At 50.1% G+C, this 17603-nt stretch overlaps 1 protein-coding gene across 1 annotated transcript in view; it reads left to right on the top strand.

Moving 5' to 3' along the window:
- Positions 1-17603, top strand: part of C2CD2 (C2 calcium dependent domain containing 2) — a 68708-nt gene that overhangs the window by 45851 nt on the left and 5254 nt on the right. The window contains exons 9-13 of the mRNA XM_001135072.8: positions 307-431; positions 895-1069; positions 2224-2337; positions 6330-6457; positions 8693-9002. Coding sequence (XP_001135072.2) covers positions 307-431; positions 895-1069; positions 2224-2337; positions 6330-6457; positions 8693-9002 — 852 coding nt within the window. The remainder of the gene's footprint in view (positions 1-306; positions 432-894; positions 1070-2223; positions 2338-6329; positions 6458-8692; positions 9003-17603) is intronic.

Raw genomic sequence — 17603 nt, 5'->3', positions numbered from 1 at the left:
CCAGTTTTTGTCACTGGACGACCCCATGATGTCCTTCAGAGCAGTGACCTTTCCACTCCGGCACAGGGCCGGACATTGCCTGACTGTCTTATTGCTTTAGCATCCTCTGTCCTGCAGCGTTTCCACAGCCTTTCTTTGTCTTTTATGGCATCGACATTTTTCAAACATTCTGAAACGTGAGCACTTCCCAGTGGGCTGGATGCACGGGAGGAGCGTGTTCCGGCTGCTGCGCGTGTGGGCCTGTCCGTTCTCACAGAAGCCCGGGAAACATCAGCGGCACCCCTTGCCTGTCTCCTGTCTTTTCAGGTCTGCTGGCGACGGCGACAGTTCCTCTGGACTTATTTAAGAAGCAGCCTTCTGGGCCACAGAGCTTCACGCTGACCAGCGGGTCTGCCTGCGGCAGCTCGGTGCTGGGCTCGGTCACGGCAGAGGTAGGGCGAGGCTGTCCGCCCTAGGAGCGTCTTCACTTATGTCTGCAGAGTCTCACTCCTGCTTCTGTGTGAAATAAGAACTCCTCCAAGAGGAGATGCTGTTTCATCGTACGCAGGACCAGACTCGAATAGAGCACGTTCTGTCCACTGTACAATTGAGTTGTCTGCTGGAGGAGATAACTGTTCTGGATGCCATTTTATGGGCCTACCCCAAAAAGGCCTTTGAAAGTTTTGCTTGGTTCCCCAGCTTCTATTCTGTTGTCATCATTATGTGTTGAGCTGGCTGTGCGTAAGGTTGGGTCTGTGTCCATTCTGGGAATATCCAGGTTAATTGGAGATGCTAAGTGACCTTAAGGGAAGGAATTATGAATTATGGTTATTTCACAAGAAGGCAGCGTAACCTGGCTGATCAGCCTGTGCAACTTCCACAAAATCAGAAACAAGTAACGCGTCTTCTCTGCAGTTCTCTTACATAGAACCTGGTGAGTTGAAATCCTGGCCCATCCCTCCCCCTGTTCCTGCTGCAAAAATAGAAAAGGACCGCACAGTGATGCCCTGTGGGACTGTGGTCACTACTGTCACTGCTGTGAAGACCAAGCCTCGTGTCGACGTGGGGAGGGCGTCCCCGCTGAGCTCTGGTGAGACAACAGTAATGCAGTCGAGGAACTTTCTGCATGACGCCTGCCTGTAACCACCTTGTCCCCACAACTGCAGAGTTCTGGAGCCTGCAGCGCCGAGTGTTAGGAAATTCTCACAGCACAGGAAGGGTGCTAATTGGCCACACTTGTGCTTAGTTTGTTGTTGTTATTGGATGACAGTTATCTTTCTCTTCTGCCAAACACATATGCAATAAACTGAAACAAGGTTCAATTCCCATGGTATATTCTGAAGCTAAAATCTAGATAGTGTAAATAGTTGCACTTAGGTGTAACTCCAACTAAGTTAAATTAAGAACTCAATTGTAGGGCTGGGTGCAGTGTCTCACTCCTGTAATCCCAGCACTTTGGGAAGCCGAGGTGGGCAGATCACCTGAGGTCAGGAGTCTGAGACCAGCCTGACCAACATGGTGAAACCCCATCTCTACTAAAAATACAAAATTAACTAGGCGTGGTGGCACATGCGTGTAGTCCTAGCCACTCTGGAGGCCGAGGCAGGAGAATTGCTTGAACCCAGGAGGCAGAGGTTGCAGTTAGCTGAGATCACACCATTGCACTCCAGCCTGGACAACAAGAGCAAATTTCAAAGAAAAAAGCAAAAACAAAACAAAACAAAGCACGAACTCTATTACCTGTATGTGGGGACAGCACACGCTTTTTTCTTGAAAAACTCAAAGTGAGTGGTCCTTGTAGACTTTCTTCTGTGAAAAATCGTTTGCTAGAAGGCTTGACGGGCTGTCATTTGAGATCCAGCTGAATTCTTTACCTGTCTCCACAGCCACTGCCTTGGAGACAGAAGTTTCTGTATAAGCGTATGCTTTATTTCTCAAAATTCATACTGCATCTCTGCTTGGGCAAAAGCATTATCCTCCCAGAGTGCGTGAGTTGGCACAGTTCAAGGATGCAAAATAGAATGGGAAATTCTGGCTTAGTTAAAATGTTTCTGAAATTTTATTTCAACCTGGACTCCAGACACCACTCCTGCCCCTCCTCCCCTCAAAACGGCTTTCGTTAAGCTTTGCCTTTACCAACTGCACACACCAGAGTTGCAGTGAGGGCTGTCCTTTCACTTTTTGGTAACTGTTGATCCAGTCAGCCACGGGGCTGCTTTTGTAATCAGGATCTTCCTCTGGCAGATTCTCCGGTGAAGACTCCCATCAAGGTGAAGGTGATCGAGAAGGACATCTCTGTCCAGGCCATCGCCTGCCGCAGCGCCCCCGTCAGCAAAACACTCTCTTCTTCAGACACAGGTAACTGAGACACGCCCACATCGCTCTCCCTCTTAGCACCTTTGGGCCTTTTGGGCTGTTCTGATATGAAGTATTTTCCTTTCAGAATTTGGAAAAAGTTGTTTTGGGCCTGGTGTGGTGGCTCACACCCGTAATCTCAGCACTTTGGGAGGCTGAGGCGGGTGGATCACTTGAGGTCAGGAATTTGAGACCAGCCTGGCCAACATGGCAAAACCCCATCTCTACTAAAAATACAAAAATTAGCTGGGCGTGGTGGCGCATGCCAGTAATCCCAGCTACTCAAGAGGCTTAGGCAGGAGAATCGCTTGAACCTGGGAGGCAGAGGTTGCAGTGAGCCGAGATTGCACCACTGCACTCCAACCTGGGTGACAGAGCGAGACCCTGTCTCTTAAAAAAAAAAAAAAAAGTTTTGATTTGCTTTTGTTTTGTTAATGAGTGATGAGTGAAGGAGAGGGAGAAAAGGGAACTCCAAATTGATCAGAGACCAGGAGCGGCATTCATATTCCTGCTACATTTTAGGGAATGCTTTAACAAAATAAAAAGCCAGCTGAGACTTTACATTTTAAATTTTCTGTTCATTTTTCTCTTGCACAACACGCTAGCTACATTAATAGCAAATAAGTAGGACTCGGGACATCATCATCACGGTCACTTTAATTTTGTTCACCACTTTCTGCTTAGACCAGCTTAGTAGAAGTAGTTTTCCCTTCCACTAGGAAATGGTCACTACGAATAGGAAATGCAAATTCCCTATTTTATGGTCAGTTTCAGGTAATAGACATTTTTGAAGAGATGTCTTACTGACTCATTAAATCACTGCGCAATCTAAATTTGGGGATTAACTTTCTCCCTTCGCCTCCTCGTGACCTGCTCTCAGGGGCAATGGATGCTTCCTTCTTGCTTAGCTCTCCCACATTCGCTGAGTCCTGTGTCTGACCTTGCCCAGGTCAACAACTGGGCAAGGTGGGGCAGTCAGGGGAGTGGAAAGTTCTCACTGGAGGGGCACTGTCTTAACGTGGTGTTGGATTCTCAGCCTGGTGAAAGTTTATAACTGCCTCCTCCTCTCGTGGGAGGTTTTATGGTTTTTTGGATACTACCCCGCTGGGTCCCCCACCTGCAGTTCTGGGACGCAGGCCCTGCCCCTCCTTTCGTTACCAGAAAAGGATCTTGATCTAGACCCCCAAGAGAGGGTTCTTGGATCTGGTGCAAGAAAGAATTCGGGGCGAGTCCACAGAGTAAAGTGAAAACAAGTTATTAAGAAAGTAAAGGAATAAAAGAATGGCTACCCTGTAGGCAGAGGACCCGTACGGGCTGCTGGTTGGCTCTTTTTCTGGTTCTTTCTTGATCATATGTTAAACAAGTGGTGGATTATTCATGAGTTTTCTACCAGAGGGGTGGCGATTTCTCAGAACTGAGTGTTCCTCCCCTTTTCAGACCACGTAGGGTAACTTCTTGCCTTTACCATGGCAGTTGCAAACTGTCATGGTGCTGGTGGGAGTGTCTTTTAGCATGCTAATGCGTTATCCTTAGTGTATCATCAGCAGTGAGGACAGCCAGAGGTCACTCTCATTGCCATCTTGGTTTTGGCAGGTTGTGGCCGGCTTCTTTACCGCATCCTGTTTTATCAGCAGGGTCCTTGTGACCTGTGTCTTGTGCCGACCTCCTAGCTCACCCTGTGAGTAAGGGCACCTCATCTCCTGGGAGTACAGCCCAGGGGGTCCCAGCCTCATTTTGCCCAGCCCTTATTTGAGCTGGAGCCGCTCTGGTACTAATGCCGCTGACGCTTTTGCCGCTGCCCCTGATGCCCCTTCCTCAGTTTCTTCCCCTGGCAGTGCCGCCACTGCCCATGCTGCGGGGTCCTGTCACGTGGGCAGGATCCCTCTTAAAAGACCTGGGCTGATGTTCCCACTGTGGGTTCTGATGCATGGTCCATGGAGCCGGCCCCCAGGCTCACCGGCCACGGTGCAGCCGGGCGCGGTAGCAGATGTCCAGGCTGCACCTGGCACCTGGACCGGGCTCTCGGGGGACTGAACAGAAGCACTGGGCCTGGCGTGAGAAGGACGTGCTCCCGACACGTCTCCCTTGGTGGCTTTGGGAATTACAGCACAGCTTTCTCCTAAGGAGTCCTCCCCAACTCCTTTCTCGAGCACTTCTCTCGTCTCAGTGTGGGTCAGTGGCTACACAAAAATCTGTTCCTCGACTCACAACACTCCTGACGCCAAATGTGTAGATTTTCTATGGCAAGCAATTTTCTGTTTCTCTGCAGACACCAACTGGGTGTCCTACAATTTAATTCAATTCTGGCATTACCTGGAGTTAGCTCAGATCCCACAGGTGAAAGGCTCAGCCCCACAAAACCACCCTCCCACTTTAGATGCCAGGTGCAAATAGTGGGTCCCCAGGTTACCACACTTTTGTCCCACTTGGCTACAAATTGGGGTTTCCATGACACACTCCTCGGGTTCCATAATTTGCTATAATGGCTCACAGAACTCAGAGAAACACTTTACTTGGGTTTACCAGTTTATTATCACACAAATGCACAGCCAAATGAAGGGGCACAGGGCACAGTCTGGAAGGGTCCTGAGTGTAGGAGCTTTGATCTCCGTGGAGTCGCCCCTTTCCCAGTACGTGCATGCGTTGGTTCACAACCTGGACGCTCCCTGAGCCCTGTCATTTAGGGGTTTATGGTGCTTCTATAAGTAGGTATGTAGGCATGATTGATTCACTTATTGGCGTTTGGTGATTTGAGCTCAATCTCTAGCCCCTTTCCCTTCCCCACAGGCGAGAGGAGGGCAGAAAGTTCCAGCCTTCTAACCACAGGGTTGGTGCCTCCGACATCCAGCGCCCATCCTCATTAGCGTTCACTCGGGTGGGGGGCAGGGGCTTATTAGGAATGAGAAAGATGCCCCAGCTCCGTGGCTCTGGATTCAAAGGGTTTTTTTTTTTGTTCTCTGTGCCAGGAACCAGGGAGGAAGACCAAGTATCTATTTATTATTCCCCAGTGTCACTGTTGTCACCGGTTCTTGGCCTCTGTGGTCTTATCTTGACTCCCTTTGGAAATGCAGCATCTGTAAGCCTCAGGCCATGGCCAAAACTGAGACAGAAGTTCCTTTTACCATCCTGCTACTTTAATAGCTTTGTCATTTTGACTTTACCTGAGCAGGAAAGTGTAAGTTACAAGCATCAGCTGTGAGTCAGAGAGGCCTGCTGGTCATCTCAGCTCTGGGGCCTCCTGGCTGCTGGACATACTCCTCAGTGGTCAAATGGGATTAAAGGAAGGACCTGCTCATGGGGTGTGGAATAGGAGTAAATGAGAGAATGTGCACAGAGCTCTGTCTCTGAACAGCACCTGGTTTGCCGTAAGCATTCTATTGATGTTGGCTGGTGTGTGTTGTTATTAACCTGGGGGAGGAGGTGCTTTTATTAACTGGCCCTTCATAGCTCTAGTTACTATTCTATGTATTTAGGCACTCTTGGGAGGGAAAAGGAGTCACTACCTTGCCTTTCAAAGTTCAAAATCTTCCAAAGGGTTAGATATTTTTTGTTGTTGTTTGCTTGCTTTTGCCATTTGCCATCAACTCTATTCAGGTATAACTTAAATAAATAAAATCGGTGAATCTTAAGCAGACACTTCAGCGAGTATCTTGTAACCACCCAGGGAATCAAGTTGTAGACCTGGGGTCAGCAAACAGCAAACTATGGCCCATAGGAAAAATCTGGCCCGTCACTTGTTTTTGTAAATAAAGTTTTACTGAAACCCAGCCATGCTCATTTATTTACCTGTGGTCTCTAGCTGGTTTCACTCTATAAAAGCTGCATTGAGAAGTTGTTGCAGAGACCACCTACAAAGCCTAAACAATTGACTCTTTGGCCCCTTTTAGAAAATATCTGCTAACCATTGCTTATCGACCATTTCCATTATCCCTGGAAGTTCCCATGGAAGTCTTTAATTTTTGCTGATGAACTTAACACTGCCTTCCTTCTGGTAGAATTGTTGGTGTTGAATGGTTCGGATCCAGTGGCAGAAGTGGCCATTCGACAGCTCAGTGAATCTTCAAAGCTGAAACTCAAGTCGCCACGGAAGAAAAGCACTATTATCATATCAGGGATCTCCAAGGTACCATCGTGGTGGCTGGGGAGGTGTTCATCTGGTCATCTGTCAGTGACCTGCTGCTCCTCTGCCCTTTGAAGAAGTTAGCCCAAGCACTTGGTTAACGTCCAGAGAGTTCCATTTACAAATGTCAAATTATGTTCCTCACCCCACAAAGGAGTCATGTGTGGTGTTGTGTTTACACAGTTTATCCTATTCACCAAGGACACGGGAGACTTTCTAATCGGGGACGCTTTACACGTTGAGAGGTTGGCAAATCATTTCAAGAAAAATTATCGAAAGAGAGGAACATGATGTAAGACTCCCCTTTGGTACAGAACCTCTGCTCTCGTCACCACCCAGTCACGGGGAACTTTCACTTTCCACGTGACACGTTTCCAAAGCCTTTTACTTTTTTGCAGTGAATGTTTATTCCTTTTGTAATCAGAGAGAAATGAACATTGTAGTGTCCCCCGTGGACACTGCACTCCCTTTCTCCCCCTTCTCCCACTCTGGGACGTCTGCTCAGAGCAGGTGGTGGCGAGTGTGTGGTTTCAGCTGCGGAGAGGCCAGCCCCTCAGGTAAAGGGCCATGTTACAGATCCTTACTCTTTTTATTACATGTTTTAAAATTGATTTTAAAATTTTTATCTATCTATTTATTTATTTTGAGACCAGCTAATTTGTTATGAGACTGGCTAATTTTTGTATTTTTGGTAGAGATGGGGTTTCACCACATTGCTCAGGCTGGTCTTGAACTCCTGGGCTCAAGTGATCCATCCACCTTGGCCTTCCAAAATGTTGGGATTACGGGCGTCAGCCACTGCTCCCGGCCCTTCCTCTTTTTTGACATTTCCGAATGAACAGGTGGAGGGAGAGTTGGGAAGATTTTGATTTGGAGTAGCAGGGGGATGGGTGGGTGGGCCAGAGGGCACGCAGAAGATGGATTCCTCAGTGGCTGGGAGACGGGCCGGAACAGGACCTCGGAGGTGCCAGAGATGAGTCATCAGCCTTGCCATTGTACCCAGAGGGTGGCCTTGCCCCGCGTCCCAGAGGCAGGCGGGTGGTGTTTTGGGGGCTTCCTGAGCCCCTCCAGGGGCCCTCAGCAGGGATCCATGACCTCTCTGGAAGTCCGGGGCCCAGTAGTTGGGTTTTCTTCGCTCTTGGGTGAATGAATGAGCAAAATAAGGACAAGACTCGTGGTCATCTCCCCTATACTTTCTCTAAGATCATATTTAAAAATCACAAAGAACTCCTGGATCTTAGTATTTAATGTTCTGAATTCACCGCAGTGATTATTTTTATTGGTGCTCAGATTATCTAATCTTTATTTTATTTTATTATTTTTTTTTGAGATGGAGTCTCGCTCTGTCGCCCAGGCTGGAGTGCAGTGGCGCAATCTCGGCTCACTGCAAGCTCCGCCTCCCAGGTTCACGCCATTCTCCTGCCTCGGCCTCCTGAGTAGCTGGGACTACAGGCGCCCGCCACTACGACCAGCTAATTTTTTGTATTTTTTTTAGTAGAGACGGGGAGATTATCTAATCTTGAGTCAGTGGGCGCTTCCACAGGCTGGCACTCAAGTCAGAACAGCACAGTTGTCCCTAAGCAAACACCTGTGTCACTGCCACCCACACCGAGAACAGCATGACTGGCCCTCAGGGAGCCCCCATGCCCTCCTCCCCAAACTTTCTCCCCTCCAAGGAAGGGAGCTCCCGTGCCCTCCTCCCCAAACTTTCCCCCCTCCAAGGAAGCGCTATCCCGACTCTCAGAGGTTCATTTAGTGCTTAAATATTTTTACACAAAATATAATTTTTGAGAGGATGTGCCGGTGAATTTCCACTTGCAGGTAACATAAACGTGTAGGCACAAAGACAGCTAAACCCGAAACACCCACGGCCACTTCCTTTGTGCTGTCGTGGACTCTGAAGGACGGGCTCTCTCTCTCGCATCTCATTTCTGCAGCTTGCCACAAACGCTCCCACCGCTAGGCCCATCTGCGGGAGGAAGAGGGTTAACCTCTGAGCCCCGGGGGCCAACCCCCAGCTGCCTAGGGATCCTGAGCCCTGGCTGTAAGGGAGACCTTTTTTAACCCAAGCATGAGCAACGGCCGTGATGTATAAGCGCCTTCTCTGAGGCCCACGGCTGCATCTTCTGAGACTTTGAAATCAGCTGTCAGAATGTTTTGGAGAGTGCTTTTCAGGTCTTTTCAAACCCTCCCTTCCTTTCATGTATCCCTTATCATCTTCCCCACTGCCCCTGACAGACCTCACTATCTCAGGACCACGACGCTGCCCCGATGCAGGGCTACACGGCCTCTGTGGACAGCACCCACCAGGAGGACGCCCCATCCCATCCGGAGAGGGCGGCAGCCTCTGCCCCGCCAGAGGAAGCCGAGTCAGCCCAGGCATCCCTTGCCCCCAAGCTCCAGGAGGACGAGCTGGACTCCTGGGACTTGGAGAAGGAGCCACAGGCCGCGGCATGGAGCAGCCAGGTCCTGCTGGACCCCGACGGTGATGAGCTGTCAGAGAGCTCCATGAGTGTCTCGGAGCCGGGCACTGCCAAAAAGCATAAAGGTACCTGCTCCCGAGCCCCCCATCCCGGGCCCCCCACTTAGTGGCTTTGCGCTCATGCTGGCTTCCAAGCTGAAGTCATCTGCCTTCCTTCCCTTTGTCCCCTACAAACTCCCTCCCAACCTCACCCCTGCCCCTCCAGAAATGCCCTGTGCTGAATGTTTGAACCCATGGGGGGGCATCTGCAGGTCCTTCTGTGTGAGGGTTGACGTCGTCTCTGCATTTGGCGTCAGTGTGTGTCCATGCATAGAGGCCCCTTCCTCAGTCCGGGCTCGCTCCACCTGGCTTCCCGAGGGGTTACCAAGAGCCGTACACAATGATGGGCCGCAGAGACTCAGAGCAAGGCCAGGCAGAGCCTGGGGCTCCTTCCACTGCCGATATGGACATCTTTGCTCCTTTGTGCCTGTCAAGAGTCTCCCTGCACCTGAAACAAAACCAGACCTCACCACCTGACCCTAGGAGGCTCTACAGGGAGAAAAGCTCCTGGGAATAATGAATCGGTTAACTTAATATGTGGGTGGTGAGGAGGTGATCATTTCATTAGTACTGATTGCTTCCATTAGCCCTAAGTCCGTGCTTTAAAACTATAAATTCCTTAAGCATGTGCAGATTTGCCGAGACAGTGCCTTGGCATGAGTAACCTGAATGTATTTGCTAAGGACATATAGTCTAGGGGCTTGGGGTCCGTTCCAGATGTGAGACTCACCGAGCCTCAGCATCCTCCTCCATAAGATGAGGAGCATGGCCACTGCCTGCGCCCACCTGACTCCACCATTCGGGGGACAAAAGGACATCTTGGTGCAGAAGACAGGACTAGGGGCAAGGCAGGCCAAGCCGTGAGCTCAGGTGAAGCTCAGCATTAACTCCTGGCTCTGGCTCTTGTGTGGGGCTCCAAGGCTTTCAGCGGAAATCTCAGGACGTCCTGAGACCTCTGTGTCGGGAAATCGATGGGGCTCCTTGGGGGAGCTTTGTTAAGCGCTGCTGTCGCTGCCTTTTGTCCTCTGTTCTTGATGCCATAGACCAGTGATTCTCAAGCCCAGCACTTTTTCCCTCCAGGGAATATGGCAGTGTCTGGAGACACCTTAGTTGTCACAGCTGGGAGTCTGGGGTGCAGTCAGCATCTAGTGAATAGAGGCCAGGGATGCCACTCAGCGCCCTGCCGTGCACAGGACACGCCCCCACAAGGCAGCCTCACAGTGCAGCATGCTCTGGTCCCAAATGTCCCTGGTGCCAAAGCCCACAGCCTGCCGTGGGCTGGACTGTCTGAGTCTGTCCTCTTCCCCTCTCTCCCTGTCTTTGCTTTGTGTCCCTCAGCCATGGCACGGCGGCCTCCCTCTCCCATGCCCCCCTCCTTGCCAGTGCAGAGTTGTGATAGGTGTTGAGGGAAATGGAAAGTTAGAAGAGGAAAGGGAGAAGGAGGAAATTTCCTGGATAAGATTTCAGACCCGTTGGACTCTTGTTTGCCCACTGCCTGGCCTTGGGGTGCTTGATGCATGGACCCCCCTCCACAGAGCACTTGAGGGCTGTAAGCTGCACGCTGACCTCTGTGACAGGCTCCTGTGCTCCTGTTAAGAGGCCTTGGCTTGGGTTATGTCAAAGGTGACCTGGTCACCTGACACACACACCTGTGGCCTATTCTTTGTCTTGTAGACAGTGAGTGCTGGGCGAAGCAGGACAAACATGGGTGCAGGGTGGGGTAGCTCTTCCTCTCCCTTACCTGACTCGATGGCCCGTTTCCTCTTGTCCTGGCAGAACCCAACCCCCCGTCCGCCCTCCTCATTCCTTCTGAAATGCCAAGCCTCGCTCACTCTGTTCATGCAAAGATCTGTGTTCACACAGCCCCTCCTCCCTCCCCCTGTCTGATTTCCCTTCCGGGAGGTCTTTCCCTGGGTTTCCATCCTTGCTGTGTCACCCACCCTGCTCCTCTCCCTTCACGGGCCAGGTGGATGAAGGGTCCACCCTTTCGGGACTGGGTGTCGGGCAGGTGTGCTGGGGGCTGGGGCTGGCCACCTGCAACGCAGGCTCAGAACTTGCCGGAGGCTCGGCATTTGGGAATGCAGCAGAGAGGCTCAGCCGTGCCGTGCGTTTCACTCCTACGCCCCTACCTCATTGACCCCAGGTTTTTGAACAGGACATACTTGGCAGCAGTTTTCAATGTTTCCTTCCAGTGCTTTTAAAGAGACTTGTAATTAGCATCTCTGTGAGATGCTGTCACAATCTGAGACGATTCTGTGTTATGGGTGCCAAGTCATTTTCATTTTTCAACCAAACATTTTTCAAAACTGGTGATAGAGGGTGTCTTTTTTAAAAACTAAAGCTTGTTTTTTTTTTTGGTTTAAGAACCACCTGTATCTTCTGTCCTGCTAAGGAGTTTGTATTCGGTTTCTGAGAGTGCCTGTGTATTTAGAATCCTCCTGAGGTTCTGCTGGTTGGAAACCAGCCCGCACAGGAAATGTATTCCCCAAATTTTTATTTACTTTTAGTTTAAAAAAAGATCAGTGAAGTTGGTCGTGGATATACTTAGCACCACTGAGCTATGCAGGTAGAAATGGTTAAGAGGGTATATTATGGGTGTGTTACCACAAGTAAGCACAAAAGTTTCAAGGGAGGTTTTGGGAAAAAAAACTTGGAACAGTAAGAAACCTTGCCAAATATCCTGCACAGTGGCGTCCTGTGTGCGTGTGGTGTCTGTAGATGGCTCAGAACCCTTACCCACGTCCACTCTGATGTTGCTCTTGCATAATTCTTTCTGCCTCTTACTTCTCTTCATCTCATGCTCATTCCCTTTAACTTAAGAGGATCGCTATGCCAACCAGAATTAATTGCCTGCACAGTAAGTTATTTTTGTCTTATTTTTTTCAATTACACGTAGACGTCCTAGGAGTGCAGCCTGTAGCTCAGCAGCCAGCCGACCTGCCTGCCTCGTGTTCCCTCCCCACTCCGCCTTTACCCTCCTAGGTTGCTAGTTCCGCGTGTTCCTCCTGACAGTGCTGTGGCTGAGGTTGTACAGCACCTATCAGGTGAGGGCGCTCGCTCTGGTACCTGATGTGGCCAGGCGACCTCGCTGTGACCCCCACAGGAAGAAGCTGGTTCCCTTTGTCGTCCTCCAGAGCTAAAAAGTAGTCGCTTCTATCAACGGACCATCTGTGGTTCCAGTTGAAATCCAATGCTGTTCTTGGGAAGCCAAAGACAATTGTTTTTTTTTCTGGTCATTGTTTTTCTTTCTGCTGGGTTTTACGACAGAACCTTCAATTCGCTATTTATGTCTGTTAGACTCTGTAGAGACAAATAGGAATACATTTGGAAATATTTATGACATTAGAGCTATAATTTAATTATGTTTAAATTCTTTCACGTATTTGTTTATACTTCAGGCTTCTTGTGATTTGTTTTTTAAACCTTGTTACAACCAGGGAAAGACTTTTCTTCTTCTCCCTGTCTCCCATTTAAAATCTTGGTTACTTGCCTCAGATTTCACATAACCACTCCCCAAATTATCTTCAGGAATCTTGAAGGTTGCGGGTGAGGTCTAAGTCTCGCTTCTTGCTGGTGGCGTAGAGAAGGTAGCCTGGAGTCAAGTAGTCAGGCTTCATGCAATCAACATGGCCCCGGCTATTGTTGACCGTAGCGTGAACTTCACTATCAGCAAAGGGCAACACATTCTGCAGGCTCAAAGTCAAGCAGATGATCTGCTTGATCCAGACCATCAGTTACTGGATCAGTCACAGTCCTCCAGAGAAGCAGAACCCATAGGTTACATATTTAAGGAACTGACTCATGAGATTGACAGGTCTGAAATCCGCAGGGCAGGCAGCAGGCCAGAGACCCTGGCAAGAGCTGATGCTTCATTCTTGAGGCAGAATTTCCTCCTCCCTGGAAAACCAGTGTTTGCTCTTAGGGCCTTCAGCTGATTGGATGAGGCCTACCCACATTCTCCAGGATAATCTCCTTTCCTTAAAGTCCACTGGCTGGAGTTGTTATCCACATCTACACAATGCCTTCCCAGCCGCACCTCAGTGCGTGTTCTGTTGAATCTCCGGGTGCTGCGGCCAGGTTGACACAGCGACACCTCACAGGTGTTGCTCGTGGAGGTGGGCAGACCGGTACATTCCATATGGGGTTACTGCCCAGCAGACAAGAGTGTGCTCCTGTCTCAGCCTCGACCCTCACAACCACCATGGGGCTGCTATTTAGTGTGCACTGGCAAATCTGGGGGCCCTGTTCTCCCTGCATCGTTTACCCCAAAGGTGATAGTGAACAATCTGCTTCCAAGTCGAGACAGGCTTTCCCATTGCTATTGAGAAAGGGAATGGAATGGCCTCTGTCCGCATGTAGACTCTGTCCACATTGATGGCTGACAAGTCACACACTGCCTGAGGTGAGTCTGCATGGCTGGAATCCTCCTCCCCTGCCCCCTGCATGCCTCTCTGGAGACGCAACTCATTCTGGGAATCCCACCCAAGTCCTTGCAGGATTAGGGGGCTTTGCTCCATGAGACCCCACGGGCTTTGATGTATCCACACTCTCCGGAGTCTCCTCCCCAGGGGCCACAGACTTGCCCATTTTTCTAGACACCTGGCTGGCCACTTCTCAGACGCCGTCCTTAGCAGCATGGAAGAGCAGGGCCTGGGAACATGTACTTCAGAGCCAGAAAGCACAATGTCACACACCTGTCCCATTAGTGTGCGACCCCAGACAGCCACCTCTCCAAACCTTAGCTTCCTCATTTGTCCCTACAGAGTCTAGCAAACATAAATAGCTAATTGAGGAATCTGTCTTAAAATCCTATAGGTAGGAAAACAGTGACCAAAAGCAACCCTAAAAATGGTAGGGATCAGGCCTCCTTCCTCAGAGGCGGCTGGGGAATATAATTGAGGGTCCAGTCTACAGAACTGCAAACCTCAGTCCCCACCCGCACATGACCGTGCCCTGTACGAGAAGTTGATGCCATCCCCCTAGAAGTTGTGACAAATTATCAGGTTAGGGGAAAGTGTGCAAGTCACACAAATGATTTCAGGAAGATTTGCACACGGGCACATATGACCATAATCTGGTTTCTGGCATTGATGTTGAACTATGAAATTCAACAAAACAGGCCAGGAGCTGTGGCTCACACCTGTAATCCCAGCACTTTGGGAGGCCGAGGTGGGCGGATCACGAGGTCAGGAGTTCGAGACCAGCCTGACCAATATGGTGAAACCCTGTCTCTACTAAAAATACAAAATTATCGAGGCATGGTGATGTGCACCTGTAATCCCAGCTGCTTGGGAGGCTGAGGCAGAAGAGTCGCTTGAGCCTGGGAGGCGGAGGTTGCAGTGAGCTGAGATAGCACCACTGCACTCCAGCCTGGGCGACAGAGCGAGACTCCGTCTCAAAAAAAAAAAAAAAAGAAATTTAACAAAACAGCAGACATGCTCTGGAGAGCGTGAGTGAAGATGGAAGAACAGAAAATAACCTTGTTACCAGCCCCTCTCGGTAGGGTGTAAGAAGAGGCACAGAGCTCCCTGGGGCAGGGATCTGCCACTGAAAGGAGTTAGTCCCTCAGGGTATGGACAGACAACAGACTGGAGCCCGGAGTGGGGTTAAAACAAACATGCCGTGCAAATCTTTCTTGTCTACCATCTTTTTACATGCAGGCTGCAATCCTTGCTATTTCATCTTAATATGCCAAGAATTAGAATTTTAGGCAGTTTTTATTTTTATTATTTTATTTTATTTTGAGAGACAGGGTCTTGTTCTGTCACCCAGGCTGGAGTGCAGTGGCAAGATCATAGCTCATTGTAGTCTCGAATTCTTGTGCTCAAGCAAAACACTTACCTCAGCCTCCCAGGTTTAGGCACTTGTAGTACAATTTCACTTGCATAAATTATCATAACTGCTTGAAAATGTACATATCCCATTTTATTTCTTTTTAAAAAGTTTAATTTTTTTATTTTTTAAAAATAGAGATGGGGTCTTGCTATGTTGCCTAGGCTAGTCTCCAATTCCTGGGCTCAAGGGATTCTCCAAACCTCAGCCTCCCAAAGTGCTGGGATTACAGGCCTGAGCCACCGTGCCTGGCTCCTATTCCTGTTCTAAGGTCTTTTGAACACAGCCGTGCCTTGCCTGTCTCCACACCCACTTCCCTCTTAACCTGGGCACACCGCGCGTCTCTGGCGTGGCGCCGGGCCCTGCAGGTGGGCTGTGTCAGCTTCTACCCACACAGCCCTGTGGTCTGCAGGCCCCCAGAGTGAAGTGCGAAGGAGCATGAGCAGCGGCATGCAGGAGAGCAGGTATGGTGCCTGTGTCCTTGGCCCTGGCCTGCTCCTGCGTTGTCGGCTGTGGCCTCCGGGTGCTCTAAGCACTAGTGGCATTTTGGCCAGACCCGGGCTAGCAGTGGACAATCCCAGCTGCATGTTCAAAAGACCTGGGAACTTTTGAAAAATGCTCATGCCCGGTGTCCCTGGACCCCCATCATGCCAGATTCTCCAGGAAGGGCCTGCACGCCTGTTGTCCTTAGAGGCCTGTTGTTTGGAGGGCTCGGGGCTGAGGATGCTGCTCCACTGTCCTCTCCGCCTCCACTCCTCCATGTTGCTGCCTGGGTTCTAAGGACTGAACAGGAAGACATGGTGGACGTTCCTGGATCCTTAAGCCAAATGCGCCCCCTCCCCTCCCAGGGCTGTATCAAAGTACCACAAACTGGGTGTTTGCAACACCAGGAGCCAATTCTTTCCCTGTTCTGGAGGCTGGAAGTCTGAGCTGCTGGTGCTAGCAGGGCCACCCTTTCTGAGGCCCTGTGGGAGAGCCTGCACCCACCTCTCCAGCTCCTGACAGCTGCTGACAACCTTTGGTGTTCCTTGGCTTGTAGAAGCATCACCCTGTGCTCCGCCTTCATCTTCTCGTGGCGTCCTTCCTGTGACCCTTCACAATGTCTTCCCCTGTGTGTCTGTCTCTGTGTCTAAATTTCCCCTTTTGATAAGGACAGCAGGCATATTGGATCACGGGCCACCCCAATGATCTAATTTTAAGTTGATGACTTCTGCAAGGACCCCATCTCCAAATAAGGTCACATTCTGTGAAGTACTGGGGATTAGGACTGTAACATATGAATTTGGGTGGGGGTGGGGGAGCCAAGTTCAGCCCATAACATTGTCCCTGCTCATACCTCAGGCCTGGATCCAGACGCCAGGCCAGCTTCAGTGCAGGGACGCCTATGAAATGGACTTTGGAGATGGAGCAGGAGGGAACCTCTCACTGCTGGGGGTTCTGAGTCCTTGGGTCTGTGGTTGACCCCGGGGGGTGGGTTGGTGTTCCCTCCCCTAGGCCTCCATTTCCCCTAGAAGTGAAGGGGGTGACGTTGGAGCAGTCCAGGTGAAGCTGATGGATCCACCCCTTCCTCTCCCCTGTTCCACCTGGGAGCCCTTGTCCATAGGCCCTTCAGGGCCTCCAAGATCAGCCTAAAGCAGAGCTTCAAGGCAGGCGCAGGTGCCTATAGATCAGAAACACCACTGAGGGCCCCCTCATCCCCCAGCCTCAGGTCACCTGGTCAGCTCAGAGCCCCCTGACAGCTGGGGGTTCCTCTGCCTGGGAGCCCCTATCACCATGCCCAGGGCATTTCGCCAGCAGGTGCCCTCTGATACACCAGGCAGTTAGCCACATCAGCACCACTGTATCTGCCCTACTGGCCAAACTCCAAAGTCATGTCCAGTTGGGGGTCATTATCCACCTGTCAGAACACACCCTGCTGATGGCTGGTTTTTCACGATGTGCTGCATTTTTCAGGGACGTGAATCACTCCAGGAACTGACACTGATGTCCCACAGGTGTGCCATTAGGCCTGCGGACAACAGGGACATCATTTACCGTTGATACTACTTACCCGCCTTTTTCATTCCTTTTCCAGCAGTCCCTGAAGCCCCTGCACACAGGCTCCTAACTTTAGATCACTGTAAAAAATGTCCAAATGATACGTCATAAAAAGTGATTTGGTTGTGTTGAGAGAGTCAAGTTTTTAAAAAATTATGGCCGCTTTGATCAAATTAAATTCAGTCCATTGCGGCCCTTCATCTTCTCAGTTTCTGTCCTGTAACCTGGGCAGAGCAGATGGGACACAGTAGTTCCTGCTTGAAGTCAGGCTCAGGGGCACATGCTTCTTTCCCCATAGTAGGCTTTGATTATACAAAGATTCATAGGCAGGTCTAGGTCAGGGTTCTCCGACTGCCCTCAGATGCCACAGTTGTTGGTGTGCATTTCATTTAGAAGAGGGAATTGATATTCTTCATGCCCTCCTTCAACCTCCTCAACATGGGTGGCGATTTGCATATGTCATGGCTATTGAAATGTTTATTGGATATGCCTATCACAAAGGGAATAAATTATCACATTAGGTATAAAGCTCCTCTTCATGATGATCAGACCTGTCTTCTTTCAAAGTCATTACCACCTACATGCCAGCGGTAATGAATTTCACAGGCTGGCCTGAAATGCTTACTCCCTCGACCTTGCCAGCCTTGGTTAATAGGATGTTAAACTAATTTGTGAAAAAGCAAATTAGTGGGCTCTTGCACCCACTACATTAGCTTGTACTTGATCTTTAAGGAATCATTGCTGTTGAAATTATTGTTG

The sequence above is a fragment of the Pan troglodytes genome, chromosome 22 (genome assembly GCF_028858775.2).
Source record: "Pan troglodytes isolate AG18354 chromosome 22, NHGRI_mPanTro3-v2.0_pri, whole genome shotgun sequence".
Lineage (NCBI taxonomy): Eukaryota > Metazoa > Chordata > Mammalia > Primates > Hominidae > Pan > Pan troglodytes.
Note: the sequence above shows the minus strand (reverse complement) of the source record. Positions and strands in the feature narration are given on the sequence as shown.